The sequence below is a fragment of the Vitis vinifera genome, chromosome 4, assembly GCF_030704535.1.
Source record: "Vitis vinifera cultivar Pinot Noir 40024 chromosome 4, ASM3070453v1".
In the NCBI taxonomy this organism is placed as follows: domain Eukaryota; kingdom Viridiplantae; phylum Streptophyta; class Magnoliopsida; order Vitales; family Vitaceae; genus Vitis; species Vitis vinifera.
Genome location: NC_081808.1, coordinates 6,869,259 through 6,897,210, shown reverse-complemented (window position 1 = coordinate 6,897,210; position 27,952 = coordinate 6,869,259). Strand labels below are relative to the sequence as shown.

Below are 27,952 nucleotides of genomic sequence, written 5' to 3'. Positions count from 1 at the left end.
AATAGAAAATAGACCATTATTAATTTTTTATCATTATTTTAATTTGGGTTGATTGTATTTTAGCTTAATTTTTTTCATTTAATGATGTTTTATTAAAGCATTACTTGAATTTTAATGCTAAAGGCCTTAGATAGTTAGGGACATGGGATGGGGCAAGCTATTAATAACTAATCGAGGATGATCACGATTTCGTTAAAGATCCGAATCCGAAACCCAAACCCAAACCCTGCAGAAATTCAAGGTCCGAATAGTTGGAAACAAAACCTAAAACGTGCGAGGCGGATATTGAAAAAGAGTGAAGCAATGGAGAAGGGAAAAGGTGTGATGGGAGGTAGAAGATGGGCTGTTGATCTCACTGACTATTCGACCACTCCTTCTTCTCGCGACATCCCCGATCCTCCTGGTTTCTCTCGTGCTTCTCTCGATCAGGTTCCTTCTTCTTCTTCTTCTTCTGCTTTTTTTCTTCTTCTTTTTTTTTTTTAATTATAATTTTTATATATTCATTCATCTGGTTGATTTTGTTCAGGATGATTCAACACTGAGTCGACAAAAGAAGGATGCTGAAGCTAATTGGAAAGCTCAGGTAATTTTATTTTGACCAAACTGCTGACCCTGTTTGATCTATGTTACTGTATCTGTGATCGTGCTTTACCCTTTTTGAATCGTGTGGTATTCTTTTTTAATTAATCTGCTCAATTTCAGTCAGTTTGGATCCATATTTCTCAATTATAGTCCGAATTTTCCCTCAAATCAATGTCAAGCTGTTTTTAAAAAGTGTTAATTGTTTGTATAATTTTTCCATGTTCTTTTCCAGATTTATGTCAGATTTAATTGGGTGGCTATCTGATTCGAATTTGGTCGTTGACCATCTGAAAAATAAAATGGAACCGAAGATTTTGAGCTTTAAATAGGCAAATTATGATTTTTAATTCAAAGTTTTGTTGATTGATGAAATATAAAGTGGGTTAACTATATAAATTAGGTTGAATTTGAAGTTGGGTCAGATTTGTTGTGATGAAAGATGGCACAGTTAATTCTGTTAAGAATAAGTTAGCTCAATATGTGCAATACATGAAATTAAGCAAATTGGTTCAATGGTTAATGGTGGAAAGGATTGGTGAATTCAAGGTTTGTGTCAACAAAATAAACACCCAAATTCAATGGGTTATAAAGATTTAGAAAAGACGAGATTTTGTGATAAGGAATTTAAATCGGCTCTGTGTAAGATACCTTTGGAATCTAACGCAGACAAAATTAGCAATACTGTCATCTGTCTTAGTTTATGTTGTGGATACACTGCCTGGTTATATCATTTTTGATGGAAAAGTGAATTTTATAAGTTGTTCTTATAGATACCAATTACCACATTACAAATACTCCCATGTTCCTATCTCCCACTGTTTTTCTTTTGGGATGTAGACCAGTTAGAAAACAGTTGTTTCTACTTAAATGATTAAAAGTAGAATCTTCTAATGCATAATCTCTCTATGTTTGAGTAGAAAGCTTGGGAAGTGGCACAAGCCCCTTTCAAGAATTTGCTAATGATGGGCTTCATGATGTGGATGGCTGGAAGTACGGTTCATCTGTTTAGCATTGGTATCACATTTTCAGCTCTATGGCAGCCCATAAGTGCTCTTCAAGGGGTTGGAAAAGGTATGCTAGAACACTGAAGTTGATTTCTTTAATCTATGGAAACTTTGGTTTAACATGAACAGACCACTCTCAGCCCTGCCCTTGATAAACCAAATTATTTTAAAACCAGTGAAAATGGTAGAAAACTGATTCAACCCATTGGATCAGCTATTTTTACTGGTCTCATAATAACCAGCTAAGTTAGTTTTTAAGATGAATTGTGTATTAAATAACCAATAACAAATAATATGTAACATCCATTGGCATCATAGTGGTACCTTTTTGATAGGCAAACAAGAATATATAAAAGATGTTAATCAAAGAGTGGGGGGCACACCCCAAGTGTTATAGTGGTACCTTTTTGTGACATGGCATATTTTTATTTTATATTGTTGTTATTATTATTATTATTATTATTTGCTTGTTGCATGACTACTAACATATTAGAAGGCCAGAAAAACTGTTTTTTAAAATTGAATTTACTTCAAATAGATTCTAAGCTTGAGTTTGGCCAAGCTTTTATTGAATATTTATAATCCAAGCTCTTTGTTAATAAACATGATAGACTAAAATTTGAAATTTTATTTCTTCTAGTCCAACCTTTAAGCTGCTAGTCTGATGAGAAAGACTGGCCGGTCAGCTTTATGCTTGGACACTGGTTCAGTTTCTATAAAATTGTTACCTACCTGAGGGTAACTCGAATCTTGGTGGTCTTGTATTTTAATTATATCCCCATCCTCTCCATATATCTTATTTAATAGAGGATCTTGAGAAATTTTGGTAATGGTATTAAATTATTAAGGTTATACCCACTCTTATTGCTGTATTTGTAAATACCCACTCTTACAGTAATAGCAATTATTATTAGTCATTGCCCCCTCTGTTGGCTTCTATGATTGTACTGTTTCTCATATAATACTTGAACAGTGCATATTGGTGAACATCCTTGAAAGAAACTATGTGATTCACATTTCTAGTGATTCTGATTTGATTCATTTGAAAGCTCCACAGCTATTCCCATGTATTTGTTTATTTTAGATCCCTTATTGGATCCCCAGTAAACTTCCTTATCAGCTCTCTGGGATAATTTTTTCCTCTCCAAAATTTAGTGTATCTGGTTTGGATGCCTTTTCCTTACCAGACACCCTTCTTTCTTTTCTGTTTTTTTTTTCTACTTATGTATTTTTTTAAGGCTATTCTTTTTATATCCAGCTGCTTTTTATTTTTCTCTCTTTCTTTCCTTCTTTCATTCATTTTTTTCTCCTAAATTTTTCCTCGGTGAAGGAATGGGGTGTGAGATTCTGTTGCCAGTTTAATTTTCTTCCTGACTGTTATGGCATCTAGGTTAACCAAGAACAAAATTGTTCTGCGTGGAACAAATACAACACCTTTTGAAGAACTAACTTGGTACCTTAGTATGCACAAAGCAATTTATCAGATTAATATGCATTCTTATTTTGCACAAATCACTGTGGTTTGGATTGAAAACAATTAGGTAGCTGGCATAACAGCCTTGTTTTGTGGTTGCAATTTCCAAATAATTTCAGCAGTTGCATTTACCTTGCAAGCTTTACTCAGAAGGCAGGACATTTAATCCCAAAACTTATTTTCACTAAATTTTGATTTGATTTTGCAGTTTTTGAGCCTTACAAGGACAGTAAAGTGGATCTACTTGGGCCTAAGCTACTCTTCATTGCCCTTAATTTGGGAGGTCTAGCTCTTGGTGTGTGGAAGGTGAGATTTTTTGTTTTTCTTTTAAGCAATATTTGGTTTCCAGAAAGTACTAAAGAAAGAAAAAAAATGTAAGAAAAATAGTTTTCTCATATTTGATTTCATTATAGAAAATACAAAAGAAAATTAAATATAATCAAAATTAGTTAGAAACTTATGTATTTTAAAATTATTTAATCTTTATACAATAGAGAAAAGTAAATGAAATGAGTTTGAAAAAATATATAAAAATAATTTATTGACTTCAAATCTATTTTTTATTATCCTTCACCTTTTTTTTCCTTCTACCTTTCCTCTTTATTTTCTTTCCCTCACATTTTCCCTCAAATTTTTTGGGAACCAAACATTACCTTTGTGAATTTTTTGAGTGAAAGGCAAGATGCAATTTTTCTATTCTAAATGCAATAACAGCCCTTGAAAAAAAAATAAGAATAAGAAATCTTAGCATCTCAAGTATATTGGTTCTTACTAAATTTTCCTTCTGCTCTCAATTTTGGCAGCTTAACACGTTGGGACTTCTTCCAACACATGCATCAGACTGGGTTTCATCTTTACCTCCTGCTCAGGTTCAATTCTCCCTCTTAAATAAATAAAATTTTGTGTTGGATTCTTTGTTCTGTTCCTGTTGATCTGAGATACATTTGCTCTTCCATAGTAACTATCATAAGTATGGGAAGTATTTGTCTTATTGGAATTAAGAGAATTAATAGCCCGTATTAGGGGAGTAGTGTTTTTTGGGGTATAGTGTTAGAAGCCCTAGATCTATGGTCCTTGTGAGAAGAAGTCATATAAAATCAGATGGTTGGCTTTTGTTTATATTAAAGCAAAGTGAGTCTGATGTTTAGAAACTTATCCATTTTAAATAAGGTTTCTCTTGGATAATGATCGAGGAAATTTGTTAGGGAGCAAGATAATTTATGGAGGTGAGTTAGCCCAAGGGATGGTGTGCAAGGGAGAGGAAGGTGAGATACAGGGTTGGTTTATGGAAAACCATCCAAAATGGTGGAATGTAGGCATGCAACTTGGTTGAATAGGCTTGACTCAACCTAAACCTAAATTGACCTTTACGCAAGTTTAGGCAAACAATTTTTATTAATAAGGTCGGGCTTGGGTTGAAAAAGTTCAACCTGAACTCAATTTGGGTTGAATTCAAGTCATTGCCATGAGTGACATGATCCTGTTTTAATATTTTCTTTGATTTTTATATTGTTTTATATACTAATGTTATAAAAATTTATAAGTTTATAAGCTGATAAAAATGGGGGAGATGTAAGTGGGTCCAACTTGACCCCACTCAAATATAACCCCATTTTGTTCCGATCAAGTTGAGTCTAATTTAATATCAACTTGAGTTTAATTTTAAGTGGGTCTAACTGGACCCCTACCAAATGTAAATCTTATTTTGACCTACACAACTCTAGCTCAACTCAAGTTCAAAAAATTGAGCTTGAGTTGATCACGTTGCCTTAGAAGTTAGATTTGACCAAGTTTGGGGTTGGGAGTTTTTAAGTTAGAGTTAGCCTGGATTAACTATTGCCAACCTGCCCAGTTGTAGAATTAGTGGGAGGTATTTCTCTCTAGGACTATATTGCTTACAGGTGATGGTAGCAAAATGAAGCTTTGATCACATGTCTGGTGAAGTGACTTGAGAGATGCTTTCCATCCTTGTTTAGAGTGATATGGTTAAGAAGCTGGGGTGGCAAATGTTGGGAATGGGAAGTTTGGAGAGGTCATTACAATCCTACTACAGTTAGGATTTTTGATAATTGGGAGTTGGAGAGGTGGCTATAGTTCCTGCTGCATGTTTAGCCAGTGATTGTGTGTAGAGGAGGTTGCGATGATAGTCTGTTGTGGGGCTCAAATGCTTATTGAGAAGTGGATTTCTTCACTTGGGAGGTTGTTGAGGAGAAAATTTTGAAACAAATCAACTGATAAAGAGAGTTTGGCCTTTGATTAACATTGTTGCTTGTGCAACTTATGAGTAGTGTAACCACGTTCTGATCAGTTATATTAAGGTCTGGATATTGTGGAACATTCTTTTGTCCCTTTGGTCTTTCTGGAGTGTCCATGTGGCTGGTGAAGGAGATCGTACATGGATACCATGGGAATTTTGTGGACAAGAAGCGTAAAAAGGTGTGGAGAACAACCCTGCTAAAGTTTGTTTTCGATCATTTGGAAAGATATCAGTTGTAGAGCCTTAGAAAAATTGGCAAGTCTAATCAATCGATAGGAGTCTTTTCTCAAATCATTTTCTAGCATACTTGGGATCGTGTGGCTAGTTTCTAATTCTTCTTTTCTAGATTTATTGATTGTTTGGAAAGTTGTGAGCTTTAGTTTTAACATAGCCTTTTACTTTGTGAGCTTTATGGGCTTTTACTTTCTCCACATGTTTTGTCTTACATATATCCTGTGTACTTGTTGTGCCCACCTTCTAGGCAGTTTTTAATAAGCTTTATCTGCATATAAAAAAAATTATTTTAGAAAAAAAAAAGGGTTGTTCTGTGTTTTCATTAATGGACAGGTGAAGCTAAAAATATTGCCTCTTTAATAAGGAGAATAGCTTTTTATACGATTTTAAAGTGAAATGTGCTAGTGTAATATTTGGCGAGGGACATTAATGGATGCAGGAAGTATGCCTCAATTATGAAAAATGTGACTTTATATGTGTTTTGGGGCAGTGTGAGTTGTCGCAGTTACCTACTCTTGGAAATAGTGGAGTGAATCTAGCCTATTGATTGTCTATATATAACTCTTCCCTGAATCTAGCCCTATTAATTTTGCCTTTTAAATATGGGCATGGAAATGTCAGCAGTATACCCTCCATGCTATTTTATTTATTGGTAAATTTTTGTCTCCATTGTGTCTTGAACTTGGAACCTTCCATAAACCCTTCCCAATCCTTCACCACTTGAGCCAGGTCTCAAGGGGAGTATACCCTCTATGTTATGGTACTGAGAAGAGAGTAACCACCACCCTGATTATCTAAATATAACTCTTACCTGATTCTGCTTCAAAGTTGTTTTTATGGATTTGGAGACATGCATTTTGCATGTTTTCTGAAAAAACGTAAAAGCATGAGCTTATCCGATTTAACATGAGTGGAGCAGGTGGCACTGCAGAAAATGTATCGATAAACATGTCTAGAAATTACTGCCCATCCCTGAAATGTTAAAACCACACCAATGAAAGTTCATCGATACATTGTTTCAGTGGAATTTCTGACTTTATACGACCCGCCTGGCTCAAGTGATAAAGGGTTGGCGTGGGTTTAAAGCCCCAACGGGGACAAAAAAGGAAAAGAAAAAAACCATGTTCACTGATCCTAAATCCTTTCTAAAATCTAACGAGTTTTTTGTTTAATTTCAGGAGGTTGAGTATTCAGGTGGGGGAATTCCTCTGCTGTAATATGCCTGTTTGTCAGTCCTATCCCCAAAGAACCAGTGAAGTAGAAGGGAGTTCGACTGTAGCGGAATGGGAACTTGGATGTTGCCCTATGGCTATTCCATGTATCTCCACCATGGGCAATCCAGAAGACAGTGGTTTGATTATTTTCTTGTCATGGACATAGTAATCTCATTTTGTGATTTTGTGTACACGAGGAATGACCCAAATTTGTAGTAATTATAATGATCCCACCGATTGATCGTTTTAGTGAACATGTGAATGATCATGGCTACAACTCGAGTGAATCGGATTAGGGTTACAGTCTATCAATGTAATCCGAATTAATAAACCTCAACTCAAAATCTAATCAAACTTGGGCTTTTTAACTTGACGCTCTTGCTCTAAGTTTAATCTAACCCAATTTTTTTCAAGCTCAGATTGAGTTTGGGTTGGGTCTAGGGTTGCTGAGTTAGATTCGGGTTGCTCGGTTGTATAGGTCAAATTGGAATGCTTGAATTTCAATTTCTGGTCCAGGTGAGTTGAGAAAACTAGGTCAAATTTGCTCAACATTAGATTGAATAGAGTCAACTTCTTGATATTGTCATATATTACATTAAATGCACTCATTTTGGGTAGGTTTATTGTCTAATCCCCAAGTTGGGTAGACCATAAATTATCAATTCCAGATAGTTTTGAAAATGATTCATAAAATTTAATGCATTTAAGATTTCTATTTCTAATGTGATTAAAATTAGAATTTAGAATTTTGGTCGGTTATATCTTTTCTGTCCTAAGGAAATCTGTGGGAACAAATTTAATGCAAATCCACCTCATAATTGTCAAATAATATTTACTTACAAGGAAAAATTGTCATCAATTTTTATTTTTTATATTTTCATTCTGTAAAATGACAAAATTGGAGAGCAAAACGATTTTTTATTTCTATTTTTTTATATCCTATGATTGCACATAGCCATAAGATTATTTATCAACATAATGTCTTTCAAATCCATTAAAATTATTTTGTTAAAGAAAATATAATTTGAATTAATTAATATTTATTTCTTTGGAGTCTTAGAAGTATTGTGGTGGACATCATTATGATGATAGAGACATCCCAAAAGAAACGGGCCCCAAGTTAAAATGGGATGATAATGATTAGAGTCTAACATTCCAACCACCACTAAAAGATTATCCTCATTTCAACACTATGGTTGGATAGAATTCATCCAAATATCAAATTGGTTTAATTTTCAATAATTATTAATTTATTATTAACATGATTTGAAAATTATGAAAATTAACTTAATTGGTTTAATAATTTTCTTAGGAATTTTTAAAAAATAATTGAATCCTATCGAACAAATATAATATATAGGATGATCAAAGATGGTACGTGTATTATTAAAAAGGTATTACTTGAATTATCAAAGTAATATAATTGACTAAAAAATGTATAAAATATTAATTATTTTTAGAAAATGATTTAAAATTTATATTTTATACATTTGAATTCTTATTTTATGAGTTTTTTTTTTCATGAGTTTACGAAAAACATTTTTTTTTTTCTAATCAATGTGATTCAATCAAAGCTTTTTTAAATCACTGTTGAACGGCCATTATTTTTTCCAAAATATTATTAAATATTTTGTTTGAAGATATTTGTTATATAAAAAATGTGTTTCTTGTAAAAGTGTCAAATTTTGAGGATGGTTGCATGGAAATTACATTAAATCTCATGTGATGGGATTATTGGAGTAAATAGAAAAAAATTTCTCATCTCTGAATAAAGGGAACAGCGACAGCAAGTGAAGGCACTGAAGGGAGAGGAAACACGAGAAGGAAATGGAGGTAACAGCAGAACAACTGAAGCAATTCGACGGCTCAGATCCATCCAAGCCCATATACGTGGCGGTCAAGGGTCGCATCTTCGATGTCACCACCGGCAAGTCCTTCTACGGTCCCGGCGGTTCCTACTGCATGTTCGCCGGCAAAGACGCCAGCCGAGCTCTCGCCAAGATGAGCAAGAACGAGGAAGACGTCTCTCCTTCTCTCGACGGCCTCTCTGAAAAGGAGATGGGCGTCCTGAATGACTGGGAAAACAAGTTCCAAGCTAAGTACCCTGTTGTCGGCCGTGTCATCTAGTCTCATCTCTCTCCTCTCTCTCTTTCTCATGCGTTATATTTTGTTGAGTTGGGTTTTTTGGGTGTTGTTTGCTTGTGGGTACCTGTAATTCTGATGGAATATCAATGTTCTGTTAGCACTTTTGACGCTCTGGGGGCTTGGGTCGGAAGGGTTGTGTATTTGGCTTTGTGGTGCAAAGTGAATAAATGGGTCTTTTATTAATCTTGGTTTTATGCTTTCTTTTGTGTGTTTTGGCTCAAGTTTCTTTGATGGGCAATTTTGTTTATCATAGTTTCTTTATGTGGGTGTTTGTGATAACCAAACAGATCCTAACCTCACCTCTCCCATAGTTGTAACTGAACAACCGTGTAACAACTCCCAAACCAACTCACCCATCCACCTCACCTAGCTTATAAATACCCACACCGATGTACTCTTAAAACAATAAGACAATTCTTCTTCTTTCTTACTCTGTATTTTCTGATCTGTGTAACAACTTCTATCAGTTTGTTTTTCTGGAAAAGCAGATTCATCTCTGTGAAGTAAGATCCTACTCTGAATATTAACATAAGGGTTAGGGTGTAGTCTGGTGATTTTGGATGCATCTCGTCAGTTTTGTTTAATTTACGCTTCATTGTAAGATTTGGGATTGGCATTTTGAGTGAAGAATTTTGGGTTGTTGAGGCCATTGGGTTTCAGTAAAAGAACTCGAGTGCTCGTGTTTTAATTGTTAATTGTGAATTCTTAAAATTTGGATTCTAATGAGTTTCTAATCAATTGATTTTTCGTCGTTTGTTGGATCAAAACAAAATTTATAACCTAATTCACTATTCTAGCGTAGTTTGTATCCGATCAAAAATGGTTTTAGTACAAACTACCATAGTATTATGGTTTTTAGGTGTCGTCCACTAGGATGGATTATTCTCGGTAATTAAGGCTTGAATGAGATGATAAGAAATGAATGTGATCAAGTGAAATTGATTTCAAAATTCATAGTGAAAAATCAATGTGACAATGGTCTCAAATTAAAAAGAAAAATGAAATGTGAAATGGAAGAAAATTAATAGGAGATGAAATTCTCGGAGTTAGGATTTTCTAGAAAACAATTTCCATGGTCAATAGATGTTGAGACCTAATTTTCATCAAGTTAGATTGAAAACCTAAATTTTCATCTAAACCGATTTTTTATTTAGTTTTAGATGTAGATCTAATTTCTCTTCAAATTAGGTCATTTAATCCAAGAGATCAATTCAAATCATATATTCAATTCATCTTAAATTATCTTCCAATGATTCACACAATGCAACTATTCGATCTCATCAAATCTAGCTTTAAGAATTTAATGAATCTACCTAGTTTGCATTATAGTAATCATCCAAGATAATTTGAAGAGAAAAATCTCCAAAATTCAATTAATCAATCGATCAAATTACCTTTGCAATTCAAACTCATTTCTCTAATTCACCATAGATCTTGCCTTTAGATCCTCCTTCCTCCGAGAAAAACGAGATTTAGCCACTCATACTTGGAGATTTGGTCTCACAAGGCATGTTTGGCTAGTGAGAAAATAAAGGAAAATAGAGAATTCTATTGAGAGAGAAAATCTGGAAAGTTCTACAATTAGAAATGTCCAAAAAACCCTTTAAAATGAGAAAATCAAGTTTCTATTTATAGGCCAAGGTCAAGTGAACACTTGACATCATCTAAGAGGTCTTCCAGAGGCTTCTTCACCAAGAAATCTAGAGTTTAGTAATAAAATGGTCATTTCGCATGAGATCCAGCAATTTCGCATGATTGTGCGAAATGCAACAGCAACAATTTTCGCCTTCCTAGAGCATTTCGCATGACTGTGCGAAAATTTCGCATGATCATGCGAAATTAGCTTTGAGGTTCCCCTTTTGTTTGCAGCAAAAATTCCTTCTGGTCCATTTTGCATAGCCATGCGAGATTTTCGCATGATCATGAGAAATGTAAATATTTAATTTTTCAACTCTTTTTTGTCATTTCTTCCATTTCTTTCTTTTGAATCCACTTTCAATCATGTAACGACCCACTCCCAACCATGTAGATATTGTCCGCTTTGGACCCAAAAGGGGTCCTCACGGTTTTAAAACGCGTCTACTTAGTTAAGAGGAGTCTCTACATATATAGCGCCAGGAATTTTCTCCCCTATCCGATGTGGGACATCACAAACATCCTCCCATGCAGACACAACGTCCTCGTTGTGTCCCATGAGATTGCGGGGCCAAACAAACAAACACCCCTTATGAGGCTAAACAAACCCCTACACCGGGGTCGGGGATCGGCTTTGATACCATTTGTAACGACCCGCTCCTAACCGTGTAGATATTGTCCGCTTTGGACCCAAAAGGGGTCCTCACGGCTTTAAAACGCGTCTACTTGGTTAAGAGGAGTCTCTACATATATAGCGATAGGAACTTTCTCCCCTATCCGATGTGGGACATCACAAATCACCTCCAAATCAACTCCAAATCTCGGTCCAAACCAATTGCATTACTACTTTCATTACGCATTTGGATCTTCATCAACTTTATTTGTTCTCTTCAATTTGATTCATCTCTTTTGTCGCCAATTTTTCAAAATCATACCTTGAAATGACTCCAAAACTTCATAAAACTTGTTAGTAACTCTTGCAAGGGTAACAACATGTTAATTGAGTGTTTTAGGCATAATTACTACTCAAAATATGTGAAACTCATGAGAATTATTATTTAAAATATGCTCTTTTTGAGTAGTAATCAGTTTCATTAATAAAATGTTATAGGTGCTTATTTTAATTTTGGTGTGAGTTCTAAAGATCCGGATTCTAACATGATTTGTGTTAACAAAGCAGTTATTTGTGCTTGTATTTTTAACTTTAGTGTGAGCTCTCAAGATCCTAAGTTGAATCTACATTTTCAGTTTAGGCACATAAAAAGCCTAGAAAAATCATCAGCTCTCTTAATTTAATTTTTCAGAAACATATCTCCTTACTCCTGAAAATTATTGTTTTGTTCCTGGAGAAAATGGATACATTTGGTCAAAAGCAAATTATGCATATGGTTTCCTTGTTGGATTTGGTATCACTGAATTTATGATGTTTTCAACTCTATCCTGGATGCCTTTGGACCATTAGTGGAGACCTTGGGTCTTATGAATTTAGACCTAGATTTAAGAGTAATGTGGTACATAAAAATGTAAAAAAAATTATGTTTTATTTGAAATGATGTGAAGCCTTTTGGTATTGTTTGGAATTCTTGGGTACCATCAAGACTTTGCTTCATTGCATGGGAAGCCAAATGGGGTAGGATTCTAACTTTGGATCAGCTTAAAAGGAAGGATTGAAAGATCCCTAATAGATGCTGCATGTGCAAAGAAGAAGAAGAAACGATTGATTATATCATTCTTCATTGTCTGAAAGCAGTCTTATTGTGGCAGTTGATTTACGCCTTTGTTGGTGTTCATTGGGTGATTAATTCTTCAGTAAAAAGTGAACTTCAGAGCTGTCAGGGGCCCTTTGTCAGAAGGAAGCGAAAAAAAGTTCAGTAAGTTGTTCCATTGTGCCTTTTTTGGACTATTTGGAAGGAGAGAAACAGGTGAGTTTTTGATAAGATTGAAAAAGTTGACTAAACAATTAAACAATCTTTCATGTATAGTTGGTTGGAATGGGAGAGTGTCTATAGGTGACTGCTCTTTGTTCATTTTGACTTTGTGGAGTGGTTAGGCTCTAAGTAATGTGTGGATGTTGTTTGTTGTGTACCCCTTGCTTTGGTTTTTTGGCTGGTTGGCATCCTTGTATACATGTATACTTTTGTGCCATTTGTGGTGCTGTTCAATGCAATCAATCTTTACCTATCAAAAATGGAAAACAGATAACCATTCTGATCTCCCAGTTTTTCTTTCAGCGTGATCAAAGTGTGAACAAGTGACTGAATGCTTTAGTGGCTCAAAGCAGGGAAGGATATTTATCTTTTCATGTCAAATGCCAAACCTCAATGATAGCCTGCTGATGTACCCAATCTCACTGATAGCCTAGCTTATGTGCCTGATAGGGTCTTATAAGTGAGGATGTGGGGAAGCAAAAAATAGAGATAGGTTTTCCAATAAAACTTTTTATTATGGATGAAATATTTGGTTCTTCTTATTTTATGGACCTGTGGTCTGAAAGCTTATTGCATGTGTGGTACTTGTGATCTTCATAGAGTGGAAATTCTTGGTTCAAGTCCTGCTTAGGGGTCATAATTACTAAAGAACCTGAACAAGTAGCTGAATAGCTAAGTTGGCAGGGATTGTCTTTCTGGAACCAGAGGTGCTAGTTTTGACACTGTCTGGATTTACCTATAATGTGGCACACAGTTTGTGGGTGTTATTGGATACTTAATGACTAGCCCTCTAGGGGGAGTGGGGCCAAGTACACCCTATAGTCAATATAAAAATGGCCATCAGTGATAATCACAGAAGGGAAATACCAAACCTAAAGCTTGAATCCACAGTGTCTTATCGCGAGATTTGTGGCCACAGCTAACCCTACATTTTTGTTGATAATATCTGCCATCAAGATTAGCAGGAATGTGGAGTCTCATGAACTATTGTGCTTGGAACCAGTAGATTTCTTATGGAGCTACCCTTAATATTGGTTTTATTTAGCTAATTGGATGAGCTGTGCGTGCGTGAATTTTCTTAGTGGTAGAAAGGAATAATACTACTTACGTAGTCATCTCTGCTGTCTTTTACTGGGCCCTCAAAAAGTTTGGTCAAAAAGACTAGGGAACTTCATTTTGCCCATATGCTAGCATTCAGCATGATGACTAATTGCTTTTTCTCTCATAGATTTCAGTTGAACATCTCTACTTAATATCAGAAAGTTATGCATTCCTTTCAACTTAACTGATGATGCAAGATTGGTAATGCATCGTTTTCCCTTCATGATGTCCTAGAAAAGCTACTATATGATTTTATGGCTCTATCACTTTATTCTAATGTATTTCCAACAATTTCTTTGTTAAATGGCCTAAAGTCATTAGTTGATAAGCAATTTGATATACTTAAAACTAAAAAAGAAAAGGAACTTTATACATCATTACTCATAATCTTAGTTGTTGCATGTTGCAACTAGATCATGTAGGGCTAAATGTGGATGTGCTAATTCATTTGCCTATTTTCAGGATTCTCCACATGCTAGCACATGGCTTACTACTCGATGTCATAACCGAACAAATTAGTGAATGCATCTATGGTGTTCCCCTCGGTCTAGGGTTTAATGCTTACTACTCACTGAATAATGTATCCCTCTTCACATAACCTTGTAGCAACTGTCTGGAGTTGATATTTTTAACCCACATGGAATCTGATTTTTGTTCATTTTTTTTCTCTCTTTTCTTTGCCCTCTTCCCCTTCTCCCCTTCTCTTACTATCTTGTTTTATTTTCTGTTTCCTTTTCCTTTTTAACCCTTTGTTCTTGTATGGGACCACACTGCTCCTCACTCACTGTTCTGCACTTCTGCTGTAGCAATCCGGTTAGCCTGGTTTATATTGAAACAAAATTATAAATGAACTTAGCCTTGGTGGCCAGATCTTTACCCTTCAATGTTGTTGCTTGTGCATTACCATTTTAACTGATTTTTCTCTTTAATCATCTTGTAGCCTATTATTGTTACTTCTATTTCACATGAATTTATTCAGCTTTCATCAATTCGTCCATAAAAACAAGCCTTATCTTGTGATCAAACAAAGCTCTGGTCACTGTCTCTCGTTAAAAGGGAGTGGTTGAGACCTGAGAGCTTTTCTTTTGTGGCAACTGAGATGATGAATGGCAATGACTACATATAGTCCCAGTAAGCTTGTTGAATGAATCATGTGCAATAAAGCCCTTCAAAGCAAAATGCCCACAAAGCTAAAAAGGGCAAATCAGTACTGGAGGTAGAAAATGAACACCATGGCCCCTACTGTTTCTTGCTTGCTTCAGACAAAAGGTATGCTTTTCTCTCTTTAAATCATAATGTGGAAAACATGTTCTTTTTCTTTTCATCATTTGCCTCAAATGCCCACAATGTCATTAATTAATATATGCCTAAATATACATGTATGTGATTGTGTCAATCAAAAGATTTTGTATCTGATTTATTATGAGAGGGTGTTTAATCATATTGCAGAAGCTCAATGAAGAAATTTATTGAATTTTGATTACTTATTTGCTCATTATGGAGTATGGTCACCGAGTGTTTGTTTGTTTGTTTTTCTTTTGGTCTTCATCTTATGGAATGTTGTTGTTTAAGAAAAATATTTATAGGCAATAAAATTATAAAAATGATTAATCTCACATGTGTCACAAGAATGTAAAAATTATGTAAAAAAGAATGCAAAAGATGAACCCAAAAAACAGGGACTTGTAATGTTACCCACCTTGGAGTCCACTACATTCTCAAATAGGATAAAAACTAAAATGGTCCCGAGGTTTTGGCTAAATACATAATTTGAAATTTCATTATGCACCACTCTTATTTTCACCGAGAGGGGAGGTGACTAAAAATAAGAAAAGAAAAGGATAAAAAAGGTATTTGATGAAACTTTATACCTATGAAGGTTAGATATATTTAGTCAGAACCTCAAGAGAGGTAAACGAAATTAATCCAAATTAAAACGAGTACAAAGTGTAAATTGTTGAGTCTTTTCAGTGTGATTTAAATACGGTTTTTTATTTTTCAGAATTTTCTTTCAAAAAACTGTTTTTAAAATTTCATCACATTGTTAGATAACTATTTGGGAAAAAATAGTTTTTAAAAATAAAATGTAATAGAGAATAAAGTAAAATACAATTTCTTCTCTTTTATGAACTAATGCTCAAAATCATTAAAGATGATCTCTCTCTCTCTTTTTCTCATTTCCTATTTTTTTTTTTTTAAATAATTTTAAACTCAAACTTCATAATTAATAATAAAAAGTCACAAAATTTAAAACTAATCTAATTAATATTAAAAGTCATAAATCAAAACTCATTTTGAATAATTTTATTAGTTTATTCTTTACATATTATTATATCTTTTAAAAAAAAATTAGTAGTAATAAATTTAAGAAAGACTTAAAAGGTGTTTGTTTTTTTAGTTTTTTGTTGAAAATAATTTATTTTTGGACTTTAAGTTATTTGTTTTTTATTTTTACTTTTTCATGATTTATTATAAATTTTTTATTGAATGAAAAAAATCAAAATATTTAATTTTTTATAAATGGAAAAAAATAAAATATATTGATTTTTTCTTACTTTTTAATATTTAATAAAAATAAAATATTATAAAAACAAACAACATAATATTTTATATTATTAAACACTATTTAGTTTTAAGTTTTATTTAAAATTAAGTAAAAGAAACAAATATCACCTTAATCTATGACATTCATTGAATGAATTTAATAGTTTTTAAAAATATTTTGAAACTCAAAAAATAACAGAATTACTATTAGAAATTCATGGATTACAACTAGTTGAAAATGATGTATTGTTTCTCTTTTACTCATAATTGCACTTTTATAAATCAGACCAAGTGAGATTTAATGTGTTGAATTTATTAATGTAATGTTTAAAAATAATGTCTAATTAAAATAATCGATCAAAATTGGTCTAGAATAATTATTGTTTCTTCTATAAATTCAATTGTATTTTTCTAAATTTTATCATATCAAAATATTTATTTAATGACCCAAATCAAAATTTTGATTTGCCCTTAGATTGATTAGTAATTTCAATTTAATTTATCATTTTTTTTTCATAGTTTTGTTTGGTAATCCTACATATATTAAAAAATAAATAAATAAATAAATCTCCATTTATTTTTTAAAAATATAATTGTTTGAAAATATGAAAAGATACTTCCTAATATACTTATATTATGGTTTTTATTTGTGATTAAAATCATAAAATTAAAATTTAAGTTCTGGTTGCCTGTTTTTTAAAATTTGTTATTTAAAAAAAAAATTATTTTTAAGTTAATGGATGAAAGATGTTTTTGTTTTTTTTTAAAAGAACTTAAAAAAAATATCTTGATGAAAAAAATCATGTTTTGATTTTTTTTTAAAGTTGTAAATGCAATTTATGTAATATCAATTAAATTTAATTCAAGTTTTTTTAAAAAGTAAAAAAATTTTTTAATTATAAATAAATTTTACTCAAATATGAATGTTAATATTATAATAAAATCATATATCATATTTTTATTTAAAAAAAATTATATTAATGAATATGATAAAAGTGAGTTTTGACTTACTAATATAAAAATATATGAACAAACATATCCTAAATTTTTTAAACCAATATTATCTTCAACTATTTAAAAATCATTTGAAACATGTACACTTTTAATGAGTCATCTAATTATTCCTTAAAATACCCATTTTACTTGTCATATCATCACCATACTCTTTCAAATAAATGTTTTTTCTTATTTTTAAATTTATTAGTATTATTATTTGAAAATTTTTTCCCTCTAAAAATAAATATATTGAAACTTATTTTTTCTTTATGAACAAACATCTCATAGCAAAATTTTTAGCGAGTTAGTTTGAAGAGTGTGGATATTAGAAGTAGTAAAAAAAAAATCTCAAATAATAATAATAATAATAAATGTAAAAGAAAGAAAAACATTTACGTGGAAAAGTCTAATTGTTAATTATTATTACAAGTAAAAAAAATGTTTTAAGGAATAATTAGATTACTCATTAAAAATATATATATATTTCAAATCATTTTTAAATAAATGGAGATAATATTGATTTAAAAAATTTAAGGTTTCTTTTTTCTATATATTTTCATATTATTGAATGAAAACCCAACTTTCCCTATCGATATTAATAATTGATTTTTTTTGCTAAAAAACTATTAATAATTAATAATATTTTATTTAAAATAATTTTATAATAAATAATTTTTTTTTTTTTTTGTAGATAGATTAAAACTTTCATTATACATACACAATTTATTTCTCTTTAAAATGGATCAATGAAAATCCAAAATAATTTTCATGTTTAAAACAATATCCATGCATTTTCATCATTATTTCTCATTTATCATATATCAAATGTAAAAATATTTAATTTTTTTTTGTTTATAATAATTAACTTTAAAATAAAATGAATAAAGGCATTAGATTTTTTTTTATAACATGTAAAATTTGGAAAATGATTGAATTTTATTCTCATTCCATGTTTCCTATTACAAAATAATTTTTTATTCCCTTTTTTCCATTCCTTTTAAAAAAAAAAAAAATCTTTTCCATTTATTTTGACTGAAGAAAATAATAAAAAATAAAAAGACAAAAAGAAAACCACAAAAGAAAAAAGGAGGGCCCACGACCATGGCAGGTCAACAACCAGCGTTGACTGCTTACTGTTCTGGGCCCTTCCACATCATTCCTCAACCTAACATCAAATCCTAGCCGTCCGTTAGATCATTCCGACCGTATGATGGAAAAGAAAAAATTATGCCTTCTTATCCTTTCACAACCCACTTGATTAATAGAAATGAACGGTTGAGATCCCCGGGAAGGTAAATAATATGCTCTTGTGTGCAGCTAATCAAAACTCAAAGGCACCTCTTCTGCCTTCTCCATTAAGTCTCATGGCCTAAACCAGACCATTGAGTCCCCCACCCCCCCTCTCTCTCTTGAAGTTCATCAAAAAATTTAATCCAAACCCATTGTTCTATGTGCCTTACAACCTCGATTCCAATCTCAAAATCCTGTCTTTTAATCTACTTTTTCAATAATTTAATTATTATATATTGGGATTATCACCCATTTATTTAATAAATCATTGTGTTTTATCACAAAATCAGAGCTTCTTTCAATCCCCATCAACATGTCCAAACAAAACCCCTCATACACAAACCCTAAACCCTGCAAACACCTTGCAGATTACAAGCTCAGACATGGCTTGAATGGCTTCAAAACCCTCCAAAACTGCCTTAAAACGACCCCATATGGAAGAACAAGTGTGAGCAAACACAAATCAGAGACACCCAGATGCAGTTTGTGTTTTGGGTATCAAGGTAGACTCTATTTCTGCTTGATTTGTTCTTCAATCACATGTTCTAGTCATGCAAATGAGCATTCCCAATCGCACCACGGCCATGAGATTGCTGTGGACGTTGAAAGGGCCGAGCTTTACTGCTGTGTGTGCCGTGATCAGGTGTATGATCCTGATTTTGATAGGGCTGTGGTGAGCAAACACTTCATGGATATGCCCAGCAATGTAAATGGGGTGGAGGGTGTTGTGGAGGAGTCGAATAAGAGGAGGAGATTGGGTTTAGGGTTAGAATTGGAGTGGAAGAGGTCGAAAAGGCTGATTTCGATGGCTGATCGGAGGGCGAAATCAATATTTCCATTGGGTTTGAGGGGATTGAACAATCTGGGAAATACTTGCTTCATGAATTCTGTGTTGCAAGCATTGTTTCATGCTCCACCTCTTAGGAATTACTTCCTAAGTGACCGCCACAACCGCCAATCTTGCCGGAGAAGGTCCTCAGATCGCCTTTGTTTGCCTTGTGACATTGACGTTATCTTCTCAGCCGTGTTTTCCGGTGATCGGACTCCTTACAGTCCTGCTCGGTTTCTTTACAGGTTTCCCACTTTTTGGCCTATTTGCACTTGGTTTTTAGCCTTATTTAGCCGTTATTGATTTTTGAATTTATGAATTTTGAGGATTGATTTATAGACTGTTAGTTAAAATTCACTCTATGCCTCCTAATATCAATCAAATAATTGGGGATTAGATTGATTCTGGTTATACCATTATTCTCATTGAATGTCTGTATAGTGTTTTAATTGCTTTGCCCTTGTACGAATTGTTCATCTTTCTGTGCAAGGTATCCGAAAATCTACCATTGACATCCTGGATTATGAATACAATTCTAATTGAAATTTGTGAGTAATGGCTTTTACCGATGGAAGAACTATTATCTTTTCTTAAGATCCCATTTTTTTATGATTCCAATATGGTGTTATTTGTCCATCTTTTCTTATTTTGCGACTATATTAGTTGATTGGAAGGTAATATTTGTTTTATGACTGCAGTTGGTGGCAGCATTCAGAAAATCTAGCTAGTTATGAACAGCAAGATGCTCATGAGTTCTTCATTTCAATGCTTGATCAAATCCATGTGAAAGAAGGAAAATCAGGAAACCAAGATAAAGGTAATTGGATGGTGAGGTCTGCTGCTTTGTTGGCTTCCTAGGCAATTGATATTTCAATATTACAAGTATTCCATCTCACATGCTGAGATGTGATGTACAAGATCCTGTTCCTCATGCCTGGTAGCAGTGTGACACATTTGCGATTCTTTGTAATTATTTGATGTCGGGTTGACTTGGGATTTATGAAGGGTGTGGTGTGCTGTGGCAAATAAATTGGAAATCGATAAAAGCAGAAATCTGTTGAGGAATTTTCGTAAAATTTTGGAGAATTTTGTCAGATTGCCAAGTGATCTGTTTTACTGATGAGAAAGTATGTTTTTTCTCTTTTTACACAGATAACAGAGATTGCCAGTGTATTGCTCATAAAGCGTTCTCTGGGCTGTTGAGATCAGATGTCACTTGTACAACCTGCGGATTTACTTCGACAACCTATGACCCATGTGTGGACATTTCTCTTAACTTGGACATGAGCTTTTGCCCTTCAACAGGCATGACCAACAGGACCACCAAGCCAAATGAGAATGCAATTATATCTACTCTCTTGGGCTGCTTGGACCTCTTCACAAGACCAGAGAAGTTGGGTCCAGACCAGAAATTGTACTGCCAAAACTGTCAAGAAAGGCGAAACTCATTGAAGCAAATGTCCATCAGAAGGCTCCCAATAGTACTATGTCTACATATAAAGCGATTTGAGCACTCAACAATCAGAAAAATGTCACGGAAAATTGACCAATATCTGCAGTTCCCCTTCTCCTTGGACATGACTCCATACTTATCCTCCTCCATTGTCAGGAACAGGTTTGGAAACAGAATCTTTACTTTTGAGGGAGACGAATCGGAAACTTGTACAGAATTTGAGGTTTTTGCTGTGGTTACTCATTCAGGGATGCTAGAATCTGGGCATTATGTGACTTACGTCCGTGTAAGAAATCGATGGTACAAATGTGACGATGCCTGGATTACTGAAGTTGATGAAGGGGTGGTGAGGGCTTCACAATGCTACTTGATGTATTATGTGCAGAAAGGGTTTTACTATAAAGCTAGTGAAGATTTAAGTTGCCTGCCCATGTCCCCTCCTGGGGGAGAATCCTATCTTCCAATTGCCGGTTGTTGCTAAAAGGATTGAGTCTCTCATTCTTGCTGCTTCTGGGAGCCTGTTGAATCAGAATGGGCTCACTGTTAGCAACCACAAATTGGGCTTTTCCTGCACTCTTCAACTGAAGAGTCCTGTGGTGGAAGGAGGGAGTTATCACCATTGAAATGGTTCTTTCAGAATCTTGGTGCTTTGGCAGAGAAGGTGCCATAACACAGCCATTGTCAAGGCCATCAAACTTGAGATCTACTGATTCAAACTGGAGAAACTTTAGATGCCCAATTGAATAATTATGAATGGGAATCTTTACAAATGGGGGTGCCACAAATATCAATGAAAGACCTACAGAATTGGGTTCAGCTTGGGGTTCCCAAGCTCTTCAATGCTTTTCTGTTGGTGGTTCCTTGTATGCAGGTCATTGATGTGGATAATAAACTTTGTTAAACAATATCTCAAAATTCTGTTATTGTTATAATTCTTATTGATAATGCTTAATATAGATTTCTAGCTTTGGCTTTTCATATTGCCGATAAGGCTGCTGTATACATTTCGAAACTAGGATTATCCATGGCCTCCATGCCCTGTACTCTGGCTTTCTGACCATAAATTATATGATGTTGAGTTTTTCAAAAGCTTAAGGGTCGTCCCTTTGTACATGTTCTTTTTATAAGCACACCAAAAATATGATATATAGAGAAAATAGGTGGTAGAAAAGGGAAAGTTTACTCGCCAAATGACATCAAAGGGAACCAAGCCAAAAAAGAACCAAAAAAAGAGAGGGCAATCAAAGGAAAAACACCACCTACCTACAATTACTTGAATTTGGTTCCTACAATTACTTGGCTTTTAAAGACAAAGTATTACAATCTATATGATGCCTAACTTAATCCAAAAAGGAATATATGAAAGAGGATTTTAGCAATTGATCCAAGATTTCATAACTTCAAAAGCCTTTTGATTTCTTTCACCGACAAATGGTTTTGAAAGACACAATGGAGCAGCTAACTAAGCTTTCTTCCGCCTTTTTCTATTGAACTTCATTCTTGCCTAGCAACAACAATCTAATTGAAGAACACATCACCCACTACAACCCAAGTAACAAAAAAACCAATTGCCACAAAAATCTAGTTCTAACACAATAAAGAAGCATGTGGATGATGGATTCCCCCTCCCTTTTACACATAGAGCTTATTTACTAAAGACATCCTCCTCCTTTTCAAATGATCTAATGTTAGGATCCTGTCTAAGTTATTTCCCATGCAAAAAAGTTTATCTTGTTGGGACCCATGGATTCTAAACAACTCTAGTTGGGAAAGCTTTTGAACCCCCAAGGGCTAGAAAAGAGTAGAGATCTTTAACAAAGAACTTTCCATTCTTTGAATTTGACCAAGTCATTTTATACTCTACATCATGCCTAAACAAAATGCTTTTGAATTTTCCGCAAGAAGGCCTCCACCATCTATAACTCTCAACCATGGAACTCTCTTGAGAAATAGACTCTAATGGCCTAGAACCCCATCTTGCTCCCACATATTTGCTACCCATGACTCTTTTGAGTTGGTAATGGCAAATAAAGTGGGAAAGACTCTTTTAGCCACTTGTCAAATTCTCCTCTCATTCCCAACAACGAAGCAAACTTTGCTTTTAAAAATCTCCCCATTTTTTCTGTTGGCCTTCCAAAAGCCAACACCATAACCCTCCTTAAGCCATCAAAGTTTTACACTTGGAATCAATGCTCTAATGGGCTTTTACACTTCACACTTGAAAACAAGTCACAAAAGTTGACAAGATCAAATCCTTACAAAGTAAGCTTCCTTGTTCGCATGTTTTCCCTCAAATACAATGGAAACTATGATTAAGGTGCTCTAATTTTGGATTAACAAATAGAGAGAATGATGTACTTAACTAACTCTTGTAACGCTCAATAAATAATGCTACATTAGATTAAGGGGTTGATGAAACCATAAATGATTAAAGTGAGCTTTAAATTACAGATTTTTTGTGAAACTAACCATTAGACACAATTCTAATATAATTGGTTGATCTATCGATTAGACATAATTTCAGTGTAATTGGTTGACTATGCACTTGACCAAGTCGCTAACCATTTTAGAAAAAATATAATTGTAGGTGACCATTGAATCATAAAATCTTTGACTGATTGAGGTGAAACCTCAACCACCCCTTGATCATTAGTTATTACCTAAAAATTTAACTCAACCAATTGGGGTAGAACTCAACTAAATCTTGATCAATCAAGGTTGCTCTTATACCAATATAGAATTGATCAATCAAATAATCAACCTATACCGTTACACTTTTTGAATTTTGAAAATTTTTCGATTTTTTAAAACTGAAATCAAGTTAAGGAAAACAACAAGCACCACTCCATAGATTTTAGAAAACCCTTTTGAACAATAAAAACATTAAATTAACCAGGGTTTTATTATCATCCAATTTTTGAAGAATTTCAATCACTTTAAAAATTGGTTTGGATGAGTTTTTAAAACCATGGGTGTCTTTAAGCAAATGCATATTAGACATTGGGTAGTAAGATTTCATTTCAATCGAAGCCATTTGTTTTTATTAGATTGAAATGGTCAAAACTAATTCAACTTTGTTTATAATCAATTCTAAGGGGATCAAATGCAAAAAACTAATTGGAGATTAGTTGGGTTTTTTTTTTATTTTTTATCTCATTATGGATAAGATAATTTGACTTCAAAGGTGGGAGCAGATGAGTAGCTAACAACCCACAACTAGGATTCCCACTCGCCCCTCATTTCATCTCTAACCCTAACCGCACGTACATTCTAATAAACCACTATAATATTAATTCGTTAAATCGTGAAAACCCGATTAATTAGGTCATGTCACATGTATTTAATACATAGTCAAAATCGATTAATTGAAACTTATTTTAAATGATAATCTCATTATTTTGTCTCTTGATCTTATTATTAATATCCTTACCTAATAATTTAAATTTAATACGATCATTTTTTTTTATATTTTCTTTTACTTACAAATTAAAACACAATTGAATGGAGTTGAGATAATTAAAGAATGAGTATTATATTTTGTTCCATAAAATATTTTAAATGTAATTTTTTAAAATATGTGAATAATATCAAATAATTTTAATTTATTTATTTTTTCAAAAATAAAAAGACCCTTATTCTTTTAGGAGAATAGTGTTTTGGGTCTAGCGTAACCCAAAAATTAAGATCTACTCCATATATCTTACATAATTGAGTCCAACAACTAAATAAAGTCTGAAAATTGAGAAGAATGATATTATCTTTCATCAATCCCAAAATACCCTTAACCCTTATATAGATACATAGTGAGTGTGAATTTCAATTTTTTTTGTGTTTTTTTTTTCCCTTTTCTATTCCCTATTAAGTATTACTCATTTCTAACTTTTTTTTTCTTTTTCTTCCGATCTATATTTGTATTTTATGTCAAATAAAAAACAATAATGTTTTTCTTTTTCTTTTTTTCATTTTTAAAGATATTGAATCTTTTTACTCTTATTATAAGCAAGGATTTTTGGGATTTTTTATTCAAATATTTTTTATCTTTTTGTATTTATCTTTTAGTTTAATTTTTATTTTTTATTTTAAATTTATATTACCCTTTCATTTATACTTTTCTCTTGTTTTTAATTATTTTTTATATTTTCTACATTAACCATATTTTAAAATTTTTAAAAATTGACTATCACTTCACTCTTATTATACAAATATATCCTTTTAGCTTTTTAATTTTTAATGTTTTTATTTTAAAAATTTTTAAAAGATAAATTTATTAAAAAAAATAATTAAGATATGAAGTTCTAATATTATATTAATAATTTTTTTTATCTAGATAGACTAATGCAAAGTATTTTGACTCACAACAAGAAAATTGTCAATACAATTTTTTAGTGAAATTTTAAAAATTAAATTTCAAATAAAATATATTATATAAAAATTTATCTAAAAATTATTGAAAGTGGTATTTAATTTTTTTTATTAACTTTCAAACTTATCTAATTTTTTATTTGAAAGGTAATAGAACACGTTTACAAAAAAAATTAGTTTTTCATTTTTTAAAATAAATGAGTATAAATATATTAAAAGAATTAAAGATAATTTTAGTAAAAAATTTGATAAATATAGATTCATTTGGATGAAATTTCACAAAAAAAAAAAAAAAATAGTGGAAAGAAAGAACATTGCTAAAACTACAAAAACAAAATATGCAATTACAAAATTTTAATGATGAAATTTAAAAATAAAATTCGAAACAATTCTGAGTGAGAGAATTTGAGTGCGGAAAAATCATTGAGTGGAAAAAAATGAGAAATTTTTTCAAAATCACTTGAAATCCTTAACAAAAAGTAGTCTTGCATACCCTTGTACAATAACTCAATTTTCATACATTATCTCATGAATATCCGACAATAAGTCGATTAACCATCTTTGCATGAATTTTGTTTTAAAAAAGAAGAAAAATTGTTGTATAATTTTGTTTTACAGTCATCATAAATGAGATACATATTCAAATGATCATATACAAGTTAGATAAAGTATATGAGATGAATGTATGTTTAATCAATGTGTGTAAGGAATGTCATCTATCATCGGTTAGGGGAAATAAACAAACAAGTTTTTCAAAATCACTTAAAATCATTCACAAATAATAGTCTTGTACATCCTTGTACAGATAGTATATTTATCATGTACACTTAGTGTAAATATCTTGTACAGTGACTCAAATTCCATATACCCCCTACTCAATGTGTAACTATAAGTAGATTAACCATGTTTTCATTAGTTTGGTTCAAAAAATAGTAGAAGATGGAAAGACAAAATTTTCTCTCAAACATCATTAGTGGGATAAGTATTCGAATTGTCATATGTGAGTTAAATAAAGTGCATAAGATAAGTGTGTGATAGAGGAATGTGTACCTTGAGAGTGTGCAATCCTTAGATGACAAGACAAAAAAAAAAAAGTTGTCCAAAATTGATTGAAATCTTTCACAAAGGATAACCTTGTATACCCCTTGCATAGTTAGAACATATGTCTTGTACAGTTAAAATATTTGTTTTGTCCAATTGAATATTTACCTTGTACAGTTAGTATAACATCATTATACAATAATGCAAATTTCATTCATATGTATAGATTATGTGTCACATATGATGTGTAAACCATATTTCCAATGGTTTGATTTAAGAAAATGATATAAAACGTAAAAACAAATTTTTTTTCTCTAAACATAATTATTAAGGTAAGTATTTGAATTATTATATGTCAATTAAATAAAGTACATGAAATAAAAGAATTTGTGATAAAAGAGAGTATAATCCTTAGATGACAAGAAAAAAAAATTTTGTTCAAAATGTACAGTTTTGTATACCCTATGTACAATTAGTTTACTAACCTTGTATAATGGTATAAATTTCATATCTATGCATAAATTATATCCACATGAGTGTGTAAACTATGTTCCCAATAGTTTGACATTTAAAATAATTAAAAAAAATAAAATGTTATTTTATTTTATTTTCAATGCAAAATGCAATTAAAAATAAGACAAAGAAATTACTTAAAAACTATTATTTAAGCCAAATTTATTTATTTATTTCTTTTTATTTTTGGAAATAAAGAAAAAAGAATAAAAAATTTATTTAACCAAAAGAAATATGAATATAAGATCAGTTAGAAAATACCAAATATATTTATTTATTTCATTTTATTTTTGGAATTAAAAACAAAAATAATAAAAAATTTATTTAACCATAAAAAATATTAATATAAGATATGTTAAAAAATAGAAATAACCCCAAATTTATTTACTTATTTTATTTTATTTATTTAAATTAAAAAGTAATTTATTTTAATAGATCAAAATGTGCACAATTAATCTATTACTTTGTTAATTATGGATATATTAAAATTTTTTATTAGACAAAAAATAAATAAAGAAAATAAAATTAAAAAGAGTAATAAATATATATAAATTGGTTATTTAATTATTTTTCATGTAAAAGATAGTCACACAAAAAACCAATTCCTTTGTTTAATTGTAAACATACTATATATATATATTTTTTATTATTAAAATAACTAATGGAAAAAAAATGGATAATCAATGAATAAAATTTAATTCTTTTTATTATTTTCATATAAAAATAGTACTAAATAAGATTTTCAATTTTTATTTTTAAAAATAGTTTTCATTTTTTTAATTAAATATTTTTTCAAAAAGAAAATATAAAAAATATAAATCATATTACCATTTTTTAAAATAGTTTTTGAACATAATTTTTCTTTCTTTATAATTTAAAATAGAAAATAATATTGATTTTCAATTACTTATAAAAAAAATTAAAAACAATGAAAAATTCAAATTGTTAAAATAGAATTATTATGGTTGCATGAATAGTAATATGAAAATTGTTAAAATCCAAATTTTTAAAAAGTTTATGTGAAATGTCATTGAATATTTTAATTTATCACTATTTTATATCCTTAAAAGGTAATATATGGAAATTTGAAAGTATATTGATCTCTTAACATCTTATATCATTTTTATTAATTATATAAGTTATATGGACTAAATATTAATTTTTGGACCACTCGAATAAAACGTAATTATCCCTATTCTTTTTTCAAAAATAAAAAGATTCTTATTCTTTTTCTGCCAAAATTTAAAGGCGTAGAAATTAACAATTATTTCCAAACTTCTCCATATCCCGAGAACCCATTAAGTAATCTCACATTTTTGTCACTTTCTGTGTCTCAGTGGTAAAATGGTA

At 31.7% G+C, this 27,952-nt stretch overlaps 3 protein-coding genes across 3 annotated transcripts; all 3 read left to right on the top strand.

Moving 5' to 3' along the window:
- The first annotated feature begins 91 nt into the window (after positions 1-91).
- LOC100257741 (uncharacterized) lies at positions 92-7,133 on the top strand. The gene is made up of 6 exons (XM_002285537.5): positions 92-429; positions 527-583; positions 1,500-1,653; positions 3,269-3,366; positions 3,864-3,929; positions 6,730-7,133. Exons 1-6 carry the CDS (start codon positions 178-180, stop codon positions 6,766-6,768), a joined length of 666 nt encoding a protein of 221 aa, XP_002285573.2. The 5' UTR covers positions 92-177; the 3' UTR covers positions 6,769-7,133.
- A 1,233-nt stretch (positions 7,134-8,366) lies between these two features.
- Positions 8,367-9,093, top strand: LOC100252604 (probable steroid-binding protein 3). Its single transcript, XM_010650468.2, has one exon. The coding sequence runs from the start codon at positions 8,593-8,595 to the stop codon at positions 8,890-8,892; it is 300 nt and encodes a 99-aa protein (XP_010648770.1). The 5' UTR covers positions 8,367-8,592; the 3' UTR covers positions 8,893-9,093.
- Positions 9,094-18,425: 9,332 nt separating this feature from the next.
- LOC100255882 (ubiquitin C-terminal hydrolase 22) lies at positions 18,426-21,664 on the top strand. The gene is made up of 3 exons (XM_002283340.5): positions 18,426-19,478; positions 19,932-20,050; positions 20,386-21,664. The coding sequence occupies exons 1-3, from the start codon at positions 18,718-18,720 to the stop codon at positions 21,165-21,167; spliced, it is 1,662 nt and encodes a 553-aa protein (XP_002283376.1). The 5' UTR covers positions 18,426-18,717; the 3' UTR covers positions 21,168-21,664.
- The last annotated feature ends 6,288 nt before the right edge of the window (positions 21,665-27,952 follow it).

Coding starts and splice junctions, on each gene's coding strand:
- LOC100257741 (XM_002285537.5), top strand. CDS start 178: ATGATCACGATTTCGTTAAAGATCCGAATCCGAAACCCAAACCCAAAC. Junction 430..526: donor CTCGTGCTTCTCTCGATCAG/GTTCCTTCTTCT, acceptor GATTTTGTTCAG/GATGATTCAACACTGAGTCG. Junction 3,930..6,729: donor CATCTTTACCTCCTGCTCAG/GTTCAATTCTCC, acceptor GTTTAATTTCAG/GAGGTTGAGTATTCAGGTGG.
- LOC100252604 (XM_010650468.2), top strand. CDS start 8,593: ATGGAGGTAACAGCAGAACAACTGAAGCAATTCGACGGCTCAGATCCA.
- LOC100255882 (XM_002283340.5), top strand. CDS start 18,718: ATGTCCAAACAAAACCCCTCATACACAAACCCTAAACCCTGCAAACAC. Junction 19,479..19,931: donor CCTGCTCGGTTTCTTTACAG/GTTTCCCACTTT, acceptor TTATGACTGCAG/TTGGTGGCAGCATTCAGAAA. Junction 20,051..20,385: donor ATCAGGAAACCAAGATAAAG/GTAATTGGATGG, acceptor CTTTTTACACAG/ATAACAGAGATTGCCAGTGT.